Raw genomic sequence first — 21,117 nt, 5'->3', positions numbered from 1 at the left:
ATTGCATGAATCGCCCCTTCCACCTGGTACAACCATTTTTCATTAGAGTGTGGTACGACATAATATACAATGAGTTCACATATCAATATGTAGTTTATATTATATAGATATTCAACTAATTTTGTTCACAAACTATGATTCTCCATAAAAATAGGACCGCCCCCCCACTCAGAGGGCTAGAGTGGGAAGGGCAGTACATGCAATTTCCCCCTCCCCCAACCTCACAGAAACGGCCAAGATACAAGAAGACGAGCGACATAATATAAATCTATATGTTAATTCAACTAATTTTGTTCACAAACTATGATTTCTCCATTAAAGTAGGACCGCCCCCCCCCCCTCAAAAGGTTTAGTTGGGAAGGGCAGTAGAGATAAATTGGCAAACAGGGAACGACATAATACAAAGATCGGTTAAAATATCAATAACAAGTTTTAATCACATAGATATTTAATTGATTCTGTTAGCAAGCTGTGATTTCTACAAAGAAATTGGACCGCCCCCCCCACTCGAAAGTTTATAGGGGGGGTGGGATTGATACCATCGTCCCCTCCCGACCCCACCAAATCGGCCAACATACTAGACGGGGGGCGAAATAATCTAATAATAGGTTGAAATATAAATAATTAGTATATATTATTAACATAAGTAATGAATTCGTATACAAATTGGGTGAATTCTATACTAAAATTCGCCCCTACCGCCCCCCCCCCCCCTGGATCCGCCAGTGCACCTGACTTATATTGTACAGTGAAAAGAAAAAAGGAAAATGAATTAGACTTATTAGTTCGGTTATTTCATCATAACAAGACATAATATCTGAACTTGATGTAATTAACTATACTGTGTACCTACACATTGTCTTTCAAAACTAAATGAACACTTCATGATCAGAGATATTTCAATGGTGAACATTTATATTGTGTAGGTGTCAGGGTAATGATAGTTTAACAAACAAAACACTGGGTCAGGATTTAAAAATTTTACCATGAACAGTTTCAATTCAAGAATAGAATACAATGATATAATTTTCATGAGTAATGTTATGGAAGGGAACACATTAAAGACGTACATTTGGTTTGATGGGGTTGTAATGTTTTCTTATGTGCAATGCTCGATTGTAGGACATACTTCCTCAAAGGTAATAAATGTATAGCTCAATCAATCAATCAGTCAATCTACCTATCTTTCTTTTTGTCTGTTTGTCTGTCTATCTGTCAATCAATATGTCTAAGGAAAGTTATATCAATCCATCAATCGATCAATCAACCAGTCACTCTATCTATCTATCTATCTATCTATCTATCTATCTATCTATCTATCTATCTATCTATCTATCTATCTATCTATCTATCTATCTATCTATCTATCGCTATCTATCTATCGTTATCAATCAATCTATCAATCAATCTATCAATCAATCTATCGCATTCAATCAATCAATCTATCGCTCTATCGCTATCTATCTATCGCTATCAATCAATCAATCTATCGCAATCACAATCAATCAATCAATCTATCTATCGCTATCAATCAATCAATCTATCGCTTTCAATCAATCTATCTATCTATTTGTCTATATAATAAACAAACATTTCTTTCCCCACATTTCAGTCCACTATTTACCCATTTAAGACTTATTCCTATATCAATTTATCTTTAGTCTCCAGATTGATGTCACAGAAAAAAATCGGATCACTGGATGCGTTTTCAATAAAAAAAAATAAACTAACGAAATGGTGCCAGTACTAAACGAAAGCCCTTCATCTGGTCCACGCCCATGAACATGAATAAATGCGACCTGTCAACAGAAGTTATACAATCCAGTTTGAAGAGGGGATTTTTTTTTCCCTTCCCAGGATCCTTGAAAGCTTTCGTCAGTGTGTGTGTGTGTGTGTGTGTATTTTCTCAAAGATAAGCATCGTTACAGAAGCACAAATGCCGAATGCTTGACGTTATGTGACAACATATCTGCCCTGTGTGCCCTGTATGCCCATGGGCATTGACTGCCGTTGATGGAGCTGACGTGAGGAGGAAATATGTCAAGTTGTCAACCTTCCAGGTCTTTTTCTTTTTCTGTTTTTGCTATAGTTTGTTAAAAGACGTCCTACGAAGAAGGTTTCTCTTCCTACCTAGGTATCTTCTACAGTCTCACGAAGTCACAGACTAACAGGTGTCTCAATGTACGTATTTGAGATCAATTTTCAAAAACCAACAGACAACATACTTTTCAAAGTCTCAGTTGACATTGCAAGATTTATATTCACGTCATGTTAAGAGTTTAAAAGACACGTGGAATTCCTGATGTAGAAAACAGGAAGTAGAATCAATAAAGTTAGACTTTGAGTTCAGTCAAGTCAAGTCAAGTCAGTTAGTGGAGAAAAGTGGTATGCTTTGGACCGTGTGGTCAGTAAAGTGTTATCCTCTGTAGGAGGCAGTCTAGTATATTTTGGTCCGGGATGGACAGTAGCGACTTAGAGAAGTCGAGCAGTAATTTCAGTTAGAAAGTGACCTGTGGTCAGTTGTTGCCAGTGTTCCTTTTGAGACATGTATTAGTTAATCTATATTTCTGCACAGTGTTACCCGCTGAGATACGGACGTGATTTGTAATCTAGAGACTTTAACGTGTTAGATATATTTGATACCGCTGTTATGCGGATAGGATTGTTTATTATTTCTTGACTTGTAGCACTAACAAGGAGTGCAGTATTATTATTATGTAATAAAAATAAACTTTATATTTGTCTGCTGAAACGGACTTAAGTCAGTTTGTAGTGTATATAATTGTCACGTGTTAAGAGTACTCCAGGAAGCAAGAACCCAGCATTCCACGACATTCGCATTCTTCAACATTACACCATTTAACATCATTTACAACACTAAAAAACTGTTAGACTAAAGTTTAAAACAAGGTATACTAGTTAGTATAGTTCCATGGTTTAAATCAGTCTTTGACAAACAAGTCATCGCGACTGCACTAATGTAATGAAGACTTTTATCTTCTCGAGCTCATTATAAGCGAATGCCAAACCTTTGGTGAATGTACAGTAAATGCATGCAAACCGTAATTTTTGAGCTGGGCTCTCTGAGGGATTTATAGAGTGACCAGCTCACTATGTTTACGAAGAGCAGATAACCATTTTCTCTCTAATGTCTGACAAAAACTATATTGATCTTATTAAAAAACCAAACACTTTGCATATCTTATTTTACGAACAGAGGAGTTAGCTTTTAAAAGTCTACGTTAACTGCAATGGGGATTTTTAAGACACTTCTAGTTTAAGAGGTCTATTGGTGATTGACGGGTAGATGAACAGTTAGACTGACATTTCCAAATTCTAAATAAGACGCTAAAAATAATCTTTCTAGAAATAACCTTAAGAGTTTCATCCACGTCAGCGTATTTCCGTTCCCTGGTCGAAGAGGGAAGTACTGGACAAGTCTTTTCGTATAAGGATTAGCAAATTATTTTTAAATTAATTCATTCATTAATTAAAATTATTTCGTTAAAATCAAAGCTACACAAATGTTTAAATAGTGACCAGTGTCTAGTTTCGTAGACCTTTGACTTTCGGCACTGCTAACGTTTGCACCAACCTGTCATAATAAATGAAGTAAATAAAACAATAATATTAACACACGTTGTCAAACACAAACACATACGCATTCATCTTAACACATCATGACTCTTGCTCCTGAAGTACACACACATACACTTTAAAATTCACCTTAACACGCACACAAAATCAGATACAGTGATTCTTGTAAAGACAACACCTAGGTGGAATGACACCTCATTGTAGACTGGCTAGTCCTGTGCTAGTGTTCTATAAGCCATTTAAACAAAGTCAAAAAGGGGTGAGAGACTGTTGAATAAAATGTCGGTAAGAATCAATAAAAATATTTTTCAAATTTTAAAATGAAAGGGCAAGTAACCCCTCCCACTTTAAAAAAACATTGACAATCACAAAGTTTCATACATATATATATATATATTATATATATATATATATATGTATAGACACACACGCGTTGGTTGCACTACTTATGCTCACAAAAGAAATCCATCAATAACGGTCGTGCATCAAACACGATTTTATTACACTCAGCAAGCGGACGCCGTCCAGGAAAGGAAAATGGAAAGGGGCTAGAAAGGATGAAGACCTTAATTCTGACCATACTCCCCTCCCCCTCCCCTTCCTTAGCATGCACCGTCTTTCCCTTTTCTCTCTCCCCTCCGACGTCCACTCGCTTGTCCAATGTTCAGGGGCGTATGAAAAGTAAATTTGTCCACGTCTGAGATTTTTCTTCATTTGGAGTTCGGGGAGAGGACAATGACGTCGCTGAGACGTTAAGCAAAGGCGTTGACTTGGAGGAGGGAGACAGAAAGAAAAGGCGCTGGCAAGTTTTATGCCTGCCCTTTGGCCATATTTATTCGCGTCTTAACATTCTCAGAACATTAATCTGTCTAAAATATGTAGATAATATTAAGCATGAACATGTCGTCTGCGAGTTATCGGGTATAAAGTTATGGCCCTTTGAGATTAGCAGCAATGACTGTGTGTATAGCTCCTGCAATCGAAGGGAAAAAGATTTGAGGTCAATTGATTTCATTTATTTTACCTTTTTTTTTATTGCTTACAGTCAGTAATAAAATTAATGGAAAATAAAACATAATGAATTAATAATCTTTTATAATTAATTATATAATTATTTTATTTTTATGCAAGCTCATAACTAAATTCAGTTACACCTCCGTCTTCGTGGTCGAGAAATAGCACAGTCTCATTTTTGTTTTATGAATTCGATAATGGTTTCCAAGTTTAATCTTTGAATAGAAAAGTTTATTACATTCTAAGCATGGATTGCTTGTGTATATTGCAATATTGCTTGAACATTGCCATAGGTCTCAACTAGTGTAGGCTGGACATGATGATTGACTTCCTAAACGACTTTTTATGATAAATAGTTCTTATGAAGGCCAATGCAAGAGATACAAATGGATTTCGGATGGCTGGCTGGTCGTGTGGTAAGCTTTCTGGAGTCACTTTGGACTATCTTCTCTCTGGTTCCGGTTTCAAACTCTTCACCCCATTATCCCCCCTCAATCCTGCGGGAGTTTTAGGTTAGGATCTGCCTGTAATTCTGTAAAATAGAACATATCAAAGATACTCTTAAAAGCTCCATAGAGGATTTAGGAATTTGCACTCGTGATTAGGGAAATCTCTATCTAATGATCGCTCCTCATGGCGAAGAGCCGTGAGTGTTGGTGTTTAAGCTACGCGGAGAGGAGGGCAGCCAGGGAGAGTCGAAGAAGATTGCCAGGTGGAGACGAAGAGGTCCTTCAGGTGGAGGCGATCAAGATAGCCAGGTAGAGGCGAAGAGCAAAGCTAGGTAGAGACGAAGAGGCCAGCCTAGGAAAGGCGAAGAGGACAGCCAGGTAGAGGCGAAGGAACAGCCAGGTAGAGGCGATGAAGAAAACCAGGTGGAAGCGAAGAGGACAGCCAGGTGGAAGCGAGGAGGACAGTCAGGTGGAAGTGAAGAGGACAGCCAGGTGGGAGCGAAGAGGACAGTCAGGTGGAAGTGAAGAGGACAGCCAGGTAAAGGCGAAGGAACAGCCAGGTAGAGGCGATGAAGATAGCCAGGTGGAAGCGAAGAGGACAGCCAGGTGGAAGCGAGGAGGACAGCCAGGTGGAAGCGAAGAGGACAGCCAGGTAGAGGCGATGAAGATAGCCAGATGGGAGCGAAGAGGACAGCCAGGTGGGAGTAAAGAAGACAGCCAGGTTGGAGCGAAGAAGACAGCCAGGTGGAAGTGAAGAAGACAGCCAGGTGGAAGTGAAGAAGACAGCCAGGTGGAAGTGAAGAAGACAGCCAGGTGGAAGTGAAGAAGACAGCCAGGTGGAAGTGAAGAAGACAGCCAGGTGGAAGTGAAGAAGACAGCGAGGTGGAAGTGAAGAAGACAGCCAGGTGGAAGTGAAGAAGACAGCCAGGTGGAAGTGAAGAAGACAGCCAGGTGGAAGTGAAGAAGACAGCCAGGTGGAAGTGAAGAAGACAGCCAGGTGGAAGTGAAGAAGACAGCCAGGTGGGAGCGAAGAGGACAGCCAGGTGGAAGTGAAGAGGACAGCCAGGTGGGAGCGAAGAGGACAGCCAGGTGGAAGTGAAGAGGACAGCCAGGTAGAAGCGAAGAGGACAGCCAGGTAGAAGCGAAGAGGACAGCCAGGTAGAGACATAGGACAGCCAAGGAAAGGAGAAGAAGACAAAATAAATTTATGAGCCCCACTAAAGGTTCCCTTAACTGCCGATGAAGTTGAAGTCTTACAAGAGTGTTCTCCTTCTCCTTCCCACCACATAAAACTTCTCTGGTAATTTTTTAATGACAGGAAATTAAAGCAACTCTTAAAGATTTCTAATTGAAACAGGTAAATCTATTTTGACAAGCTATACTTTGTTTCGTTAACGGCGCCAATAAAATTACGGATTTTCTCGTCTGCAGGTTTCATTGTCGAAAACTCATCAGAAGTTTTAATTAATTTCTTTTTAGTTTGTTCTTTTCCACACTTCCGAAATGAGTTTTTCAAATAAAAAAAAAAAAAAACTTAAGCGATAATCGATTTATTAATTTTCTTATTTTTTCCCCCACAAGTTTTAGAAAGTTGCGACCTGAAGATGCTTGTTGTAATGTTGAATCAGTCGCCTGCTTTAATTTTATGCTGGTAATAACTGCGGGCGGGGATGTTGCGGCGATCATTAAATGCATGTGGGAACATAAAATGAAAGGCAGGAACAAAGCTGTTTATTATTAATTGTGCTACAGCCAAGAGAGGGTTAGTCGAATGGTTAAGCTCTTGGCTTTTAATCTGTGACGTGGCTAAGAGCTATTGAACTAAATTGCCCACGGCGCAGGTTTAGGCTTTCTATTGGTCTCGATCTGTTTCTAGAGCCAACAGGTAACGAGGAAGTCATGCGGTGAGTACAACGCCAGACCTCCTTTACTTTTCTCCAACTAATATCAGGTACCCATTAGAGCATTAGAGTTTAGGGGCGTCCTAAAAATCCTGAAAATAAAAAAATCCAGTATTTACTGAGATTAGGAGGCGCGTTGGCTGAGCGGTATAGCGCTTAACTTACTCAACGGGTCCCGGCTCGAAACCTGGTAAAGATTGGGATATTTAATTCCGGGATCTTTAAGCCGCCTGTGAGTCCGCCCAGCTCTAATGGGTGCATAACATTAGTTGGGCAAAGGCGATTATTTTACTTAATGAGATTCGAACTCGTACCCCTAGGTTCGGAAGCCAAACGTTTTACCTCTCAGCCACCCCCCTACCCACACAATGAGCAGTTACTAACATCTACGCCATCGAGGTCAAAATCGTTTTTCCTTTCTATTGAAGTGCTAAATCTTTTTTAATCAAACTTTCGGCTTATACAAACCTCTGGCCCAGTTAAATAACACAATAAAATAGTTTTACAAGCTTCAGTCCTTACGTCCTTGCCTAAATTGCATGTAGGGCGGCAGCTTTCGAAATTGGGACTATCCAGACCACAGCCCTGAGCGCATACAACACGGAGTTATGTTTCGCCATTCATTTAGCCTAGTTGCCCCCTTAAGCAACCGTTTCCACCCGGGTGCCACGGTGAGGCAGAACAGCGTACCCGGGACAGCCAGAACTAAGATTTTCTCCAGGTCAGATCTTTTATGTTGATTATATGTTTCTATGTTTGTATGTTTTGTTTGACGCGTTTCGTATGTTCCATCTGAAGATAATTTACTTTCTAGTCAAAACTCCAGCAGGACGACGGGGGATGACAGTGGGCAGGGTTTGAACTCGGGTCCATCGACTCGACAGAACGACAGTCCAGCGCGCATACCGCATGACCAGGAAGATTTACATGTTTGTTAAGTGCTGACTCTATTGAAAATCAAGAGTACTTAGAGTCACAACGAAGGTAACCATGGACGCTAATGAATAACCTAACTGAAGAACATTCCTATGTAATAAATTTGCAAGTCAAACGAGAACATGAGCAGAAGTGAATGGAGAACTCTTGTCAAAAAAAAAGAGGCGACACTGAAAGATCAAGAAGCGAGCTATTTATAGATCGGCACAATAAAGGCAGACATTATAGCCAAAGCCTTTCTTTTTTTTTTTCGAATTTATCTGTGTGTTTGTGCGTTTTAGTTATCGAGCGTGTGTGTGTGTGTGTGTGTGTGATCGCGACTATCCCAGAACGCGATAATTGCATTCTTGCATGAGTGGCTAGATGCTTGTTATTGTCCTGGCATGAATCGGGAGCAAGAATAAGACGCCGAAAAAAGAAGTCAAATAAAAATAAAAGCAAGGTAAGGTGCAGATTCCCTTGGCAGTTGCGGGATGAAAGTTGATGCTCACGCAAGGGTTGAAGCTGATGCTGGGTGTGGCATAAGTGTGGCACCACTGAATGAAGTTCTCACGTGTTGAAGTGGATGTGGCTAGTTCAGGAAGTTGCTGTCCCTAGTCTGGAATGAAACGAAGCCTCGGTGGCTGATTGAATTTGAAATTTGTATCCAGTTTTCTTGCGTTCTTAATTAAATAGCTTTCATCAAAGATGTCGACAATTTAAATGCATTTTATGACACGGTTTAAACCAAAAATTTCATTAGTTGCTCGAGTTAGGACGAGAAAAAAACTATTTTAAGGCTTGACTCTGTTCATCCATCATTTTCATGTAAGCTCGAAAGATTTTTTAAGCTAAATTTTATAAAAAAAAAACATTTGAAAGCTAAATTTTATAGAAACAGTTTACACGTCTCAATGAGATTCAAGATTGGACCAGAGGCGTAACGAGGGAAGGGGTTTAACTGGCGCCCACTTTTTTTTCACTACGTATTGGACTTCAATCTTTCCCCATTATAAAAATAATATCGTCTTCCAATGCAAAGAAAATGGCTTTTTTCAACCTCAAACTTCTCAAAGAATAATTGAATTCTCAGTTGTTTTTATTTGTGTTATGTTTTTTTTTTTCATCAACAATCTACCCTCAACTTCTGTCTTAAAAGATTATGTAATAAAATGTGTATAATCTACAGACTCTCTTCATAGTTATGTTATTTATCTCTTTGTGTGTTCAATAAATTCCTTTTATTTGATCACATCTAAACATCAAAATGGTAAGTGATGTTTCCTACATTAGGTCTGGATAGTTTTCAGTAGGAACAGGCTTGTAGAATTTGAAATATATTTCTTTCAGAACTTTTGGAGATTTAAATCCAGCAGTCTAACTTTGAGTCTTCGAAAAATTACTTTAATACAAAAAAGTAAGCGTTTACTTTTAAGTTGTGCATTGACCGTCAGCTGACAGAGGCTATTCATTTATAGAAAGTGGTCAATGGTGTAATAGTTAGCTAAATAACCAACAGATACGAGTCATTAAGAGATAAACATATATAAACTCCCAAATCATTAAGAGTTAAACATAGATAAACTTCCAAATCAGTAAGTGTTAAACATAGATAAGCTTCCAAATCATTAAGAGTTAAACATAAACTACCAAGTCATTAAGACTTAAACATAAACTCCGTCATTTAAAAGAGTTAAACATAAACTCCCAGTCATTTAAAAGAGTTAAACATAAACTCCCAGTCATTTAAATGAGTTAAACATAAACTCCCAGTCATTTAACAGAGTTAAACTTAAATTCCCAAGTCATTGAGAGTTAAACAAAAATTCCCAGTCATTTAAAAGAGTTAAACATAAACTAAAAGTCATTTAAAAGAGCTAAACATAAACTCCCAGTCATTATTAAAAGTTAAACATAAACTAAAAGTCATTTAAAAGAGTTAAGCATAAACTAAAAGTCATTTAAAAGAGCTAAACATAAACTCCCAGTCATTATTAAAAGTTAAACATAAACTAAAAGTCATTTAAAAGAGTTAAGCATAAACTAAAAGTCATTTAAAAGAGTTAAACATAAACTTCCAAGTCATTGAGAGTTAAACATAAACTCCCAGTCATTTAAAAGAGTTAAACATTAACTCCCAGTCATTTAAAAGAGTTAAACATAAACTCCCAAGTCTTTAATAGTTAAACATACATAGACTCCTATCGTACACCTATTCATGTTGTTATCGTAAGTGAAAGATGGTGTCACCAAGACGCTGCTGGATGAAGGCGTCAACAAATTGGAACTATTGGACAGAGTACTAAGAACCTGCTCAGGCTGATTTATCATCCGGCATCCGTTTGACTGAACTATCGATTTCTCTTTTATTTAGACGATATTTTACAACTTTGAACGTCTTTAATTCGAGCCGAGCTTTATTATCGCTGATATTTGTTCATCAGAGATAAGTGGTGTCTTGGAGAACGAACTCAATCACAATCACAATCGTATCGGCAGTTTGAATGATTGCTGTTTTGAAATACCAAAAACATCACGGCTCGTAAATTGAACCCATCTTTATCTTTGCAATCTCTTGTCAAGTACATAGAAGCCTCAATAATGAACTGTCATTACTGAAAAGGGGGGGGGGCATATAATGGCAGTTATGAACAACGGAAGTAAGACACAAATTTTATATTTAAACGGAAGTTGAAATAATTTCTATTCTCTTAAACACCTTTTACATTACCTCTATTCTGAGGTGAGCGGTAAAGCGCTTGGCTTCCGAACCGAAGATCGGGGTTCGAATCCTGGTGAAGACTGGGATTTTTAATTTCGGGATCTTCGAGCGCCTCTGAGTCCACCCAGCTCTAATGGGTACCTGACATTAGTTGGGGAAAGTAAAGGCGGTTGGTTTATGTGCTGGCCACATGACACCCTCGTTAACCGTAGGCCACAGAAACAGATGACCTTTACATCATCTGCCCTATAGACCACAAGGTCTGAAAGGGGAACTTTACTTACTTACTTACTATTCAAATCAGAACTTCATGGAACCTGGAACTTGCAAACTGGAGCGTTGATCTCAAAAACGAATCTAACGATTTTCTTATGAACTTAAATGATGATGTGCACCACTGAGAAAAGAAGGACTACCTCATTGGCCAAATGGGGAAATCTCTAGTTTGACAGTTATAATTTCTTTCAAAGTATTAACAAAAAAAAAAAAGGGGGAATAAATTGGAAAAAAAACATAGCTTAGTCAGCCGTAGTGTACCGATAACTGAGTTGTTTATTAAAATTCATAGCTATTTAAAGTTTATGGATAGATTATCTAAGCTTCGCTTATATATTTTTACGTAAATCTAATACACATTACGTCTGGATTCTAGATCTAGAAGTAGATCTAGATCTTGAATAAATCCCAAGAGTTCTAAATCAGAAGTCTAGAGCTAGTTCTAGATGGCTATATAATGAAAGTCAATAAAGATTTTTCTCAAGAACACAATGGATCTCGTTCACCAATCGTAAACAAAACAACATTAAGCCACGTGGTTCTCTATCTCTTCTATACAAATTACGTAATACACACAGGCTGGGGTAGGATGGATGCCTGGTCGTGCGGTTTGCGCGCTGGACGGTCGTTCGGATTTATCGACGGTCGAGGGTTCAAACCCTGACCGCTCCCATCCCCCGTCGTCCTGCGGGAGGTTTGGACTAGGAAGTAAACTATCTTCAACTCTGAAGGAACATCCGAAACATGTAAAACATTTTACAAACAAACAAACATGACAGTTTTTTTTTCATTGTTTTATTACGTGGCTAAATGTTGTTTGTTTACGATTGGTAAATGAGGTCCATTGCAATAATTTAAACTAGTTTCGACAAATTTTTGTGTCATCTTTCTTGGACAAGTGGACGTGGACTTCCTTTAAGTTAAGCCTGTAAAGTTTTCCGATGCGCCTGACCATATATAAACATATACAACGATTAACTCAGGCCCCCAAATCTACCTCGCAAGGCATATAGGAAAGCTGGCAGCAAATGGCCTGTGAAAAAGATAGTAAAGGAGTTCTCACAAACGCCCCAGGATAACATTTGAGAGCCCCCCCCCATACACACACACATACACACACACACACGCACACGCACACGCACACACACACACACACACACACACACACACACACACACACACACATATACATATATATAACCTTGTTGAAGACAGACGCAAAAGACGCAAAGAAATTGTATATAGACCCTAGGCGGACAATGGCTTATCTGCCTCAGGTTTGGGGTAGTCATGTGATATTGTATATAGACCCTAGGCGGACAATGGCTTATCTGCCTCAGGTTTGGGGTAGTCATGTGATATTGTATATAGACCCTAGGCGGACAATGGCTTATCTGCCTCAGGTTTGGGGTAGTCATGTGATATTGTATATAGACCCTAGGCGGACAATGGCTTATCTGCCTCAGGTTTGGGGTAGTCATGTGATATTGTATATAGACCCTAGGCGGTCAATGGCTTATCTGCCTCAGGTTTGGGGTAGTCATGTGATATTGTATATAGACCCTAGGCGGACAATGGCTTATTTGCCTCAGGTTTGGGGTAGTCATGTGATATTGTATATAGACCCTAGGCGGACAATGGCTTATCTGCCTCAGGTTTGGGGTAGTCATGTGATATTGTATATAGACCCTAGGCGGACAATGGCTTATCTGCCTCAGGTTTGGGGTAGCCATGTGATATTGTATATAGACCCTAGGCGGACAATGGCTTTTCTGCCTCAGGTTTGGGGTAGCCATGTGATATTGTATATAGACCCTAGGCGGACAATGACTTATCTGTCTCAGGTTTGGGGTAGATATGTGATATTGTATATAGACCCTAGGCGGACAATGGCTTATCTGCCTCAGGTTTGGGGTAGCCATGTGATATTGTATATAGACCCTAGGCGGACAATGGCTTATCTGCCTCAGGTTTGGGGTAGCCATGTGATATTGTATATAGACCCTAGGCGGACAATGACTTATCTGTCTCAGGTTTGGGGTAGTCATGTGATATTGTATATAGACCCTAGGCGGACAACGGCTTATCTGCCTCAGGTTTGGGGTAGTCATGTGATATTGTATATAGACCCTAGGCGGACAATGGCTTATTTGCCTCAGGTTTGGGGTAGTCATGTGATATTGTATATAGACCCTAGGCGGACAATGGCTTATCTGTTTCAGGTTTGGGGTAGCCATGTGATATTGTATATAGACCCTAGGCGGACAATGGCTTATCTGCCTCAGGTTTGGGGTAGTCATGTGATATTGCATATAGACCCTAGGCGGACAATGGCTTATTTGCCTCAGGTTTGGGGTAGTCATGTGATATTGTATATAGACCCTAGGCGGACAATGGCTTATCTGTTTCAGGTTTGGGGTAGCCATGTGATATTGTATATAGACCCTAGGCGGACAATGACTTATCTGTCTCAGGTTTGGGGTAGTCATGTGATATTGTATATAGACCCTAGGCGGACAATGACTTATCTGTCTCAGGTTTGGGGTAGTCATGTGATATTGTATATAGACCCTAGGCGGACAATGACTTATCTGTCTCAGGTTTGGGGTAGCCATGTGAAACGCTGCAGTCTTTTTTAATCTTCGAAATCGAAGGCACTCCCATTGTTATCTAGATATATATTAAGTAGCTTACATTTCGTGCTATACCATCATTGAAAATCCGGGACAGAAGGTTTAAATCTAAACATTCTTTAACTTAAATGATATATTCTAGAACTAACATCACCACGCATTAGACATGTCTTACCACGTCAGTTGCGTACCGAGGGGGGGCGAGTGGGACCTGTGCTTCAGAGCCTCGGGGGGTGCTAAATGGGTTTCAAAATACTACATTTTTAAGGGTTACAAAAATACGGGATGATCTAGAACACTGGTTCCCCCCAGACACATTTCTTAACGGAACACTTCGCACATTCTGAGTATTTAGCGGAATACAGCTTCTTTTTTATTAGCGAGATTAATTCACGTGATGGCCTACTAGTTAAGTATTTCAGTATTTCGTGAAACGCCTATTCAGGTTTGCGAGGCATCTAGAGTTCCGAGGAACAAAGTGTGGGAAACCCTGATCTAGATTCTAGAATGTTCTAAAAGGTTAAATATCGAGAATGAAAATAATACGGTATAAAGGATCGATTTTATTTTGAGAATGTCATTTGTAAAGTTCGTTCCTACATAGTCAGCGGTGAGAAAGCTATGAATTACAATTCCTGCACAGATATATTGTTTGTTTTTTTGTAGGCCTATTGATTTCTGTCTTGTTCTTCATTCTTATTTTTTCATACATAGTGGTACCCAGGGCAGGCTTTACAAAGTGCGGGGCCCAATTTAATGAATGCTTGTGAGACTCCTTTTCTAAATTTATTTTTACAATATCAACTATTACTGTTAATTAGATCATTCTATCAGCATTTATTACACAACATGTATAAGAATCAACTCAAATGCAATATGCGCCAGTGATTATTTAAAGCCACGTCAATAGTACTAAACACTAAATATGTCAAATCTTTAAATCCTACATCTGTAAAAGCCCCTGACACGAACCATGGCTGATAGTGGTAAGCTAGAGCGGGCCCAGTTTGGGGCGATTCGTAACATCGGTCTAAGGCCGGCCTTGCAGAGTGGTACCATTGTAATGGTCTACAATTGTCTCTTGTTTCAGAAATTTAAAGAATATCTGGCCTGGTTTTAAAAGTGATTGAATCAAACCACTAAATTATACTAACGTGAAAGATGGAAATGCAAAAGTAATAATAATAATTGTAGTACTACCGCATACAATAAGTCAGTGAATGTTTAGAAATCAAGAGCGCATGCGTCGATTATGTGAACTCGCCTGGAGAATGTAATCGAAGCCAAAAGTGAAGAAAGAGAAATTCCAATTTGGCTTTGGCAAGTTTCCACTCTTTCTGTGCCAGGCATTCATCCTGCCGGATTGTCACACAGTCATCTCTTCATCTTTTGGTACAGATCAACGCCAGGACACCGAACTCATCTTCCAAACATGAAACATTATGCAAAGTGGGAGATCCGAGTTATAAATAGCTAGGATTATTCTATTGAAGACAGCAAGGGAAGACAACTTCTATGAAACGCGAACCCGTTTAATTCCCTTGTCAGATGATGAGGAGCCTTCGAAATTTATGGAATTTTTAGTAATGAATTTTTTTTTTTCGTTTTTGTGTGTCTATTCAAGCACACCAGCACACAGCCAGTTTCTCGATAAAACAAACGAACTAAGAATCCACATATAAACTCACTTCAATCTATATGAAAGTGTTTTTTTTTTAATATCTACTCAATCATGACGTGCATTTTTTCATTATATACATATTAGCCGGACATGACCCGCGGCCTGCGGGCCTTAGTTTTGATATTAACTGCTCTACTGGATTGAATTTAGATCTATGTTAAAACACGCAGAATGTTTCCTTCATATTTGTTAATATTTTGCGACGAAACTAAAAGTAGAGCGTGAAAATGAGGTTTACACGCTCAGCCGACATATCAAATACAAAATACTGTGAAAAAGGGTTTACCCGATTTGATGAAAAGTTTCGTTCTTTAATAGAGATAATATTAGGCACTTTTTGTCTATTTGATGGCCCTCCGGTTGTGGGAGGGGCATTAAACATACACTAAGGTCTCCGCCATGCTCTAAGGAACATTTATGCCTACACCCATACATACATAAATACATACATACATACATACATACATACATACATACATACATACATACATAAATACATACATACATACATACATACATACATACATACATACATACATACATAAATACATACATACATACATACATACATACATACCAGTGACTTGGCAGAATTTAAGTCATTGGTAAATATGCATGACTGAATGCATGACGCATAGGACGTAATCATCTTCTTTTTTGAAGTAACGTCTGTATTATATAAGATAAGATATAAGATACATACATACATACATACGCCTTACTTTCTGCTTTGTATTATAGATAGTCTTTAGATAACCTTCCTGAAAATCTCGAATAGAAATGTGTTCTTATTCTATTGTAAAACATTTTGTTGATTAACTTCGACATTTAAATGACATTGTGAGTTTTTTTAATGTGAATACATTGCCACATTGTTAATTGCGGAGAAAGTTAAATTTAAAAGATACAGATGATAAGATAAGATAAGATAACCATCGATCCAAAGAAATGGAAATTCATTTTGACTACAATTGACAACCTCAGCGTAACTACTGTACAATAACAATATAGATGCACGATATACATGCACATACGATCAACATTCACACACCAAAAAAAAAACACATAGACACTCATAACCAGCGCTTATAAATAGACTTCTATGTACTTCTCGATGACGACAGAATGTTAATTTTTAATGTTGGTCATCCAGGGTATATTATTACTGAATGTTTTTAATTTTCTTCTTTGGTATAATTATGTTTTCACAGAACTGGATGTACGAATGAACAGTCGTGTTAAGTTCATCTGCCTGGGCAGTTGTTTACAAACATGTCCCAATCTGCTCCTGACAATTTTGTAGCTGTAAAACAGCGTCATCAGACCGTGACTGGATGGACAGTACTTCTGGTTTTGTTGTTTTGTTGTTATAATGCTTATAAAACGGATTCAATTAAAATGAATACATTTGGGCTGCCATTCATAGCAAAAGAACTTAAGAACCTGTCTTTCTACTCGGAAAGAGAGACATGTAGGCAAAATAAGCATGCTATCATTGAACGCATACTGGGACTCTTTATGTCAGCGAAGTTAGAAAAGGAAAAATAGTTGGATGCCTAATACCGCGTTTTCTATTTATATGGTCGAATGTAGAGTGGTGCGAATGCAGAGTATCGAACGGAAGTGACGTCAGAAAAAAAGAAGCCGGAAATGATATGAACAACTATTTTTACTCTCCTTATCACAAGATATAAAGTGCTTGTAAAATACTATCTCACACTTGTGTGTGTTTACTTACTACTAGAAGAGAGTTTCGTGTCTACAGCTATCCAATAACTTTCATGTTTGTAGGGGTGCGTGTCTATATAGACTTTAAACAACTGTTTACAACAGTGCTTCCCAACCGTTTTACTTAACGGAACACTTTGCACATTCTGAGTATTTAGCGGAACACTTCGCACATTATGAGTATTTAGCGGAGCATTTCGCACATTCTGAGTATTTAGCGGAACACTTCGCACATTATGAGTATTTAGCGGAATACTTCGCACATTATGAGTATTTAGCGAAACACTTTGCACATTCTGAGTATTTAGTGGAACACTTCGCACATTATGAGTATTTAGTGGAACACTTCGCACATTATGAGTATTTAGCGGAACACTTTGCTTATTATTTTTTTTAGAGAGATTAATTCACGTGTTGGCCTACTAGTTAATTAGTCCAGTAGTTCGTGGAACACCAATTCAGGTCTCGCGGAACACTAAGGACACAGTTGTGGAAACACTGGTTTACAGTAAAAGAAACGGGCATACTTACATGATATCGTGTTGTTTATATGTTTCCAATGTTTAGTCCGTGAGCAGATAGACTCAAGATTGAGCCTTGATGACGTGTTCATCGCCCTGAATGTCTTTTAGCATGTTCAGAGCGCTTTGGTCCTATCTCATTTGTTGACCCATGGGGGGAAGGGGGTATCTTTAGGCGCTCAGTAATCACACCTCTGCGCGAGTCGGGTGTCTAGCCTCGAACCCCTTTTGATAGGGAGCCAAGCAGAATCCAAGTGTAGTCTGCCTCTTGGCCAAATATCCTACATGGATCGAAATCGTTGAGCAGTAAATATCAAACTGGATAGAGAAAGTTTTGGTTTTAAAACATAACAGCTAAAGACAGGGGTTACTGAGGTTTCCAAGGTTCAAATATGCTGTACAGTTCAGAAACGTGTATTGACTACGTAGTCAGTTTTATACAGGTGTCATAAAGAAGTTATGTATGTACAGATGTCATGAAGAATGTATGTATGTACAGATGTCATGAGGACGCCATTTATATACAGAAGTCTTTAATGGTAGAAGTAAAAAAAAAGGAATAAACAACAAAACCTATAACGTGACCCTGGGGTCAAGGTCGATGAAGTGAACTGTCCGACAGCCGGACCGCATGGTTGCAGGGCTCCCTCACCTGGTTGACCACGTTGTGGTTTGCGTAGGACGTGTTGAGGGCCCGGGTGGTCGGGTCGCATCCTGCGTCGCAAGGAATTCGATCTAAGCGAAGGAGTTTCTTAAAAGCAGTTCGAAACTCCCGATTAAAGTAGGCGTAGATAATCGGGTTAAGGCAAGAGTTAAAATAGCCAACCCAGAAAAGGACGGATCCCAGAATTGGCGGATATGGGCATACCGCTCTGCACATGGTCGTCGCCACGTACCAAGTAAAGAAGGGTAAGAAACACATGATGAAGGCGCCCATGATTATCCCAAGAGTTTTTGCTGCTTTGTGCTCTCGTTTCATTCTTCTTCGTTCCGACCTATGGGCGTCACCATCGAGCGGGACGCCGTTGGAGTTTCTGAGGTCAGAGTAATGCATATATAACGTTGAAGTCTGTATCATTTTCTCCTGTTTTCTGGCCTCCATGAAGATTCTGGCGTACAGGCACACCATGATGAGACATGGTATCCAGAAAGACACGCTGGAAGAGACGCCGGCGTATATCTTGTTTACGATAAAGGGACAGGAGTCAGGGTCCTGAATCAGGGCCTCCATGTTCTCTTCAGTGGTGTAGAGCTGAGAGTAGACCGGAATGTAGGATATAAGAATAGAGGACACCCACGTGACTCCCAGCATGCACAGCGCCCTTGATTGTGTCATCTTGGTCTCGTACTGCAGCGGGTGCAAGATGGCTATGTACCTGTCGATGCTGATGCAGCAGAGGTGCAGGATGGAGGCGGTGCTAAAGAGCACGTCGTTGGCGTTGAAGATGTCGCACATAGTCCTGCCAAACACCCACTTCCCGGAGATCTCCATGCTGGCGTTGAAAGGCATGACCAAGATGGCCACCAAGAGGTCAGCAAATGCTAAAGACACAATAAAGAAATTCGTAATCCCCCGAAGTCTCTCGAAGCGAAGAACACTGCTAATCACTAGAACATTTCCGAAAATGGCACCCACCATGATCGCCGCCATCGCCATGCCTCTCAGCACAAGCCCCACGGCCGACAAAGAGCCCACATCGGGATCAAAATCAGTTGTAGTTGAGTTAACATCCGAAAAATTGCCGCTCATACTTAAGCCAACCGATTCACGTCCGTCATCAGAGCCTGTTCGGTAGGAAGAAATCCCAACTGCGAGAATCAAGTCCGTTTCTGTAATACGCGCCGAACGAAGTAAATTGTTTAACCGTAGGACGGGGGTCCGGCTATTGTAGCCGCCCTCTTTCCTCACTCTTATTGCATCGAGGTTCATTTAACCAAAAGTCGGTGCCTGGATGGGAGTGTGTCAATCTTAATACTCAAAAGGTCCAGAGCGGAACTACTAAGCTCATTGAAGTTACAAATGCGCCTTGAGCGTCACCGACTTAGAAAATTTGAGACTCGTAAGTTCATTTATCGGATAATATCTCACAACTTCTGGGTAATCATTTTCCATGATACGCCCCTGTCTTCGTCCTTTCTATACATGGAAAGAAAATAAAAGGCGTGATTCCTGTTTAATCCCATGGCTGATTACGGTAGAGTGAAATGAGCGACACTTCGTCTCGGTCTAGGTAATTACCTCGTTGTCTGACACTTAGCTCTAGATTGTGACATGAGTGTTGCCACTGACATCACTGACACTCACTGGCGCGCGCGCTAAATAGACTGTCACCCCGACGAAGGGGGGGGTGTGAGTGGGAAGTCGCACTGCACAAAATGGGGCGGCAGGGCGGGCGGTGATGGCCCCCCCATGAAAGTACTAACGGTTAAAGAAACAAAAAAGAAAAAGTCCATCCAAGGGGCGAATGTTGTATCATTGTTGTTAGCCCTCTTTTTACAGCCATCGGTGCCACCTAGTCAAAGCGACTGACACAGAGTTCCAGTCCCACGGACTAGCCACTGTCGCGGGCTGGAGAAAAAAAAAAAAGGGGGCAGACAAGTGAGGTATCGAAAGAGCGGCAGGGCTCCGAAACAGCAAGAGTTGCCTGTTCTTGCGTCTATCGATCGGTCTTCACCCTATTCCCCATCGCATCCAACCTAACACTACGGTGTCAGTTGATAGTATAACAAACAGATCATTCAATTGAAAATTGCCTCTTCTTTTGCACTCATATCAAATAGACATTTTTGTCATTCATATTTACATTTTAATTTTTTTTTTTTATTTATCGACTCGTTCTACCTTACATCTAAGTTGACGAGAGATGTCGTTTTGACCGCTTTGCATTGCCACGCGCTGGGTGGAGGCATAATTAAATCGGAGTCACACTTTAATTTATCCAGTTCCTTGTCGAACTATCAAGTGCCCTCGTTTTAAGTCTTGTTCCCTTGGCCTAATTTTAAAATAACGGAATTTTTTTTATTCAACTTATTTCAGTGGCGTAGCTAGGGTGGGGGGGGGAGGAGGGGGAGAATTTGAGAATCCCCCCCGGGCCCCCACTTGAAAGGGGCCCCCAAATTAGTGGTTTTTTTTTACATTTAAAATTAAATATTACGCAAAATGTAGGGGCCCCCAAAGAGGTCAAGCCCCCGGGCCCTCAAACGAAGGAAAGTTCCTAGCTACGGCCCTGACTTATTTCTATCAATATAGAGGCCCGTAATGTCAAACTGTGGCTCTGTATCAATGCCGGATAATAATGAATAATATAGAAAGTGTTGAAACAGTAGTCATTATATAAAGTATGTGATAATGTTTCTGATTTAATCATTGCATGTACTAGAGCAGTATTTCCATAACTGTGTTCCGGGGGACCCTAGTAAATTCCGACAGACAGACAGACGGACAGACAGAGTGAGTTTATAGGCTTTTTAAAAATATCAGCAAACACTTCACATTCAAATGTTACAATTTTATTCTCAACAGATTTGATTAAGATTAATTAAAAATAATTATCTTAATTCTTTTTTTTTTTATGTATTTCTCCTAATCAACAGATTTTTACGATCGATTTATGTTCCAAATACGTGTCATTTTATTTCCTTCTGCTCGTAAGAAAGAATGTGTGTGTGTGTGTGTGTGT

The 21,117-nt window shown here is 39.7% G+C and overlaps 1 protein-coding gene across 1 annotated transcript in view; it reads right to left on the bottom strand.

The window, feature by feature from the left end:
• LOC106079503 (octopamine receptor beta-2R-like) overlaps positions 1-20,117 on the bottom strand; it is a 103,577-nt gene extending 83,460 nt beyond the window's left edge. The window contains exon 1 of the mRNA XM_056018274.1: positions 17,448-20,117. Within this exon, the coding sequence (XP_055874249.1) occupies positions 18,030-19,367 (1,338 nt within the window). The 5' untranslated portion in view covers positions 19,368-20,117 and the 3' untranslated portion in view covers positions 17,448-18,029. The remainder of the gene's footprint in view (positions 1-17,447) is intronic.
• Positions 20,118-21,117: the final 1,000 nt, after the last annotated feature.

This window comes from Biomphalaria glabrata, chromosome 1, assembly GCF_947242115.1.
Source record: "Biomphalaria glabrata chromosome 1, xgBioGlab47.1, whole genome shotgun sequence".
Taxonomy (NCBI): domain Eukaryota; kingdom Metazoa; phylum Mollusca; class Gastropoda; family Planorbidae; genus Biomphalaria; species Biomphalaria glabrata.
This window is presented reverse-complemented; position numbering and strand designations above follow the sequence as displayed.